Source organism: Vicia villosa, linkage group LG7, assembly GCF_029867415.1.
Source record: "Vicia villosa cultivar HV-30 ecotype Madison, WI linkage group LG7, Vvil1.0, whole genome shotgun sequence".
In the NCBI taxonomy this organism is placed as follows: domain Eukaryota; kingdom Viridiplantae; phylum Streptophyta; class Magnoliopsida; order Fabales; family Fabaceae; genus Vicia; species Vicia villosa.
Genome location: NC_081186.1, coordinates 124,617,588 through 124,622,085, shown reverse-complemented (window position 1 = coordinate 124,622,085; position 4,498 = coordinate 124,617,588). Strand labels below are relative to the sequence as shown.

Below are 4,498 nucleotides of genomic sequence, written 5' to 3'. Positions count from 1 at the left end.
AATGTTTAACCAAATGACCTCAGTTTTCACAGTTATAAAACTGGATATCTTTCTTATTATATTTGTACTATCGATAGTTTCCTCCTCCTCTTTTCAAGGATTCAGATGCTCTATCTTTGACTTGATGCTTGTGGTGATTCAACCAAGACTTCTTGCCTCGAGTCTTGTCAAACTTGCCATTGAATTTGTTGGAACCACCATTGTTTTTCCATGATTGAGCCTGAAGAGCTTGTATCGAGTCTTAAACTCCTTTCCTTTCGACATTCCTAATCTAATGTGCTTTCAATGAACCAACCAAATCTTGCAATTTTAGGGTTTCAAGCTGATTGGATTCTTGAATAGCTACGATAATGTGATCAAACCGAGAGGTCGACGTTCACATTACCTTCTCAACTATCATCTTATCAGTTATGGTTTTACCACAACCCTTCATGAGATGGACGATATTTTGGAACTTTGACACATATTCTGCAACTTTTCGTCTTCTCCCATCGACAACAATTCATAAATGTAAGGTCTGCAAGAACAATAACCGAAAGCTCTAGATATCAATTTGTTAGTGCGTGAGGCACTTTTAGTGAGAGGAATGAAAGAGAGAAAATATGGAAATAAGGATTTATATTCACTTAAATTATAATGGTGTGTACAACTAACGATACAGACTATGACTATTTATATACAACATTGATTGGGATTGAGCTTACATAATTTGGATTATATTTGATATTATTTGATTAGATTATATTTGGTATTATATCCAACACCTCAATAATATTTCAACAACTTCAACATCATTATTCATGCATAAACAAATACAAATCAAAAAGGAAATGAATTGAAACGGTATGTCAAAGCTTATGCATAATTCTCAAAATCTGCATTAGTTGGAAACAAAATCCATAAACTCAGTATCATTACCAATTGCCTCCAAAGTTTCATAAGGAAGACACACTTGAAGATCCATACTTCCATCTTCTACACCCGCAGACACATAACTAATTCCATTTTCTTTATTTTCGCCCCCAATTGGAACTGCCACGGGTTTTCCCCAACCAAAATCATTACCATAAACATCAAACCTTGGTGAACTACCTGTAATTAATGTTTCGCTATTGAACATACCAGCTGAAATAAAACATGGTCTATTTAACCAATTCTCATAATGATTTTTCAATTTTTCATCAGAGTGTAATGAAATCATCTTGTTCATCTCCCAAGAACCTTTACCAAGTCCACCATAATCCAATAATTCACCTGCTTTCATGGTAACCACGCAAACTAACATAGTGTTACCAAAATAATTCTCTTTCAACGGAGGAATTAACCTTGGTCTAACGCCTATAACCACCACGTAATTCACTTCTTCTTGTGGATCAAGATTTTTCGAACGTATGATAGATCGCCAAATATGAGTGAGAAGTGTTTGCAAAGAAGATATGTTCTTTGTACCAGCCTCTAAGTTGGCTTTGAGTTTTAGTTTCGCGATATTCTCTTTTCTAAAATGAAATATTCTCTCTAGTAAGTTGGATTTTTCTTTTTTATGAATATCATTATTAGAGTGATTATTTTGTGACTCTATAGTAAAAGGAAATCGAATTGGGCGTTGAATACTAATTGGAAACCAACGTTCGAATGATGGGATTTTGGATATGTCAAAACAACCTTTTGAGGCTTTGGCCCACGAATTGATAAAATGCCAAATCGATGTACCATCACAAACCATGTGATTAATTGTGCAACCGATAAAGATACCATCAACTAGCTCAGTTACTTGGACAGCAAGTAATGGCTCTGACGTGCCTTGGTAGTTCTTAACTCCATTAAGTGAAAAAAATGAATAGAGAATTCGAGGAAGATAAGTAGGTCCAAGAATGTCATCAACACTTATGTTTTCCGTTGTAGCGTGGACAAAGAGTGCACCTTCGTTGTTGCACGTGATGGAACACGAGATATTGTTATCTTCGTGTTCTGTGATTTTGAGACGACCTGTAAATGGTGGGAAAAATTCAAGAGTAGATGAAAGAGATTGTTTAAGGTGTTCGACTTGATTTGATGTGTCTAGTTTTAAAGGATGGTGATAGAGAGGACCCTTTTGGTTGACTTCAAATGGAAGGAATTGAAGATCCCATGGTGTTAGATCAATTGTGTGATAATTTGAATGATTTGGTGCATATATTGTAGTGGTGGAGAGGACTTTGATGGAACTCATACTTAAAGTAAACAATTTTTTTAGACTTAGATTTATATGTAATGGAGAAATATATTAATAGAGTACAAGGGTACTCACAAACGACTACCTAAAAGTAAATTCGCATGCATCAAATGGATACAAAATAATATCCGAACCACAAGGATTCAAACAAAATATGCAAGATTCTTGATCAGACATCTTTTATTTCTTCGAGGCATGCATGTGACTATCAAGCACCGCAACTAGCCAACGAGTGAGGTTAATATTATTTATAATTTAAAAAAATTATATGTGATTATCAAATTAAAAAGTTGGAAAAAGAAAAGTTAGACATGCAGCTTAATATGCATAATTAACTTATGCATCACATGTACTAAAATGGCTTAACTTTTTTTTCTTAAAAATAAAAGTTTGATATTTATTTTTAAAATTAGTGTTAGATTCACTAATGTCTTTCTTTTTATATATAATACTTCCATCCCTTGTTTTAAGAGGATATTGTAATGTTTATAGTGGTTCTCTATTATGAAATTTTAGTCTTGCTTTGATTGTGATATCTGTGGATCTAGCGTTTACAGCTTTGCCTTCCCATCCTTTATATTGTTTTAGAGGTTGCCACTTGTGCACTTGTTGTGCCGTTTGTCAGCCTCGTTTGTAGTTTGATATTACTGTGTACTCCCTCTATTCTAAAATATAAGAGAAAAAAATTATAATTTTTTTCCTTAAAATATGAGAGAAAAAAATAAAATTTTTATTTGTTTTAAAATAAAATTAAATACAAACTGCAGTTAATTTATTCTCCCTCTCTTACTTTTTTTACAATTAACAACTAATTAGAATTGTTTTTACATCTCTTCTCGACAATTGATTCAAAAGAACCACAAAATATCTTCATCCAAATAATTTTATTTTTTTCTTAATAAATATGATTTTTTTTTCTCTTATATTTTTGGACTTCTCTTATATTTTGGGAATGAGAAAATATTTCTCATTTTGAGATATTTATATATAACTAATATTTACCTTAAAAAAGCATATAAGAAAAATCAAATTTATAGTAAAGTATGAAATTGAAACTCAACAAATTTAAAATCAATGATAAAAAAATTAAATTTTCAAATGATAGATTAAAATTTTATCTAAAGAAAAAGAAAATAAAAAATATATTTAAATATATTAAAAAATATATCAGATAAATCCTCAAAACTTCTTTTTCACTACTACAAATAATATCTTTCATGACAAAGTTTTCTCTTCACCCAACAAAAAAATCGAGGTATAATGACAATGCGCACCATGTTTTAGTTTTTTAAAAAGCAAATATCATTTATACCCTTGGTTTTTAAATACAACTGAGAGGAATTATAATTCAAGACATGCTTCGAATCCTAGCAAATGCAGTTTGTGTTTTTATTTTATTAAAAAGTGGTGTCCTTCTTTTTATTTTATTTTTTATTTGTAAATTAGATGATCTATTCCTTCAGTTTGTGTAATAACCGGGGGATTATATAATCAGATTTTACTATAAAAGCACCCGTTAATTAAATTTTACCCTAAACGTAACTTATATGTAGTCAGTCCAAACTCGTATGCATCATTCTTTATGAGGATTGCAAGACAGGAAAAAATCTTCAAGGTTATGTTTGTATGATTTTTTTTGTAAGCAAGTTATATTGATAGAACGAAAGTTCTCGAACGAGATTACAAAAAGAGGCTAAGGCCACGAGGAAAAATTGCCCAATAAAATACCACCTCCAAATCAATGCCTTACAACCCCAAACGACGTCTGGGGCATTCCACACAATGTTATTGAAAATGATATTGTTCCTAAACAACCACAAACTCCAAATAATAGCCAACCAAACACACCCCACCATTCCTCTTTTGACTTTCTTAAATTTACAAAAGGAACTCCATCTCCAAAAGCTTTCTTTAAAGTCGGCCGCTTTATAATTCAACAAACCTATCCAAATTTCCATTTCCTTCTAAAACATCATCCGTCTTACAGCAAAATAAAAGAGAAACTAAAATCAATGATAAAAAAATTAAATTTATATCAAATTTACGTCAAATTTATAGTAAAGTATGAAATTGAAACTCAACAAATTTAAAATCAATGATAAAAAAATTAAATTTTCAAATGATAGATTAAAATTTTATCTAAAGAAAAAGAAAATAGAAAATATATTTAAATATATTAAAAAATATATCAGATAAATCCTCAAAACTTCTTTTTCACTACTACAAATAATATCTTTCATGACAAAGTTTTCTCTTCACCCAACAAAAAAATCGAGGTATAATGAC

The 4,498-nt window shown here is 30.8% G+C and overlaps 1 protein-coding gene across 1 annotated transcript; it reads right to left on the bottom strand.

Moving 5' to 3' along the window:
• Positions 1-817: 817 nt before the first annotated feature.
• Positions 818-2,221, bottom strand: LOC131618495 (protein ENHANCED PSEUDOMONAS SUSCEPTIBILITY 1-like). Its single transcript, XM_058889707.1, has one exon. The coding sequence runs from the start codon at positions 2,207-2,209 to the stop codon at positions 881-883; it is 1,329 nt and encodes a 442-aa protein (XP_058745690.1). The 5' UTR covers positions 2,210-2,221; the 3' UTR covers positions 818-880.
• Between the last annotated feature and the right edge of the window lie 2,277 nt (positions 2,222-4,498).

What these genes read in the sequence shown, in the direction of transcription:
- LOC131618495 (XM_058889707.1), bottom strand. Translation starts at nt 2,209, where the DNA reads ATGAGTTCCATCAAAGTCCTCTCCACCACTACAATATATGCACCAAAT.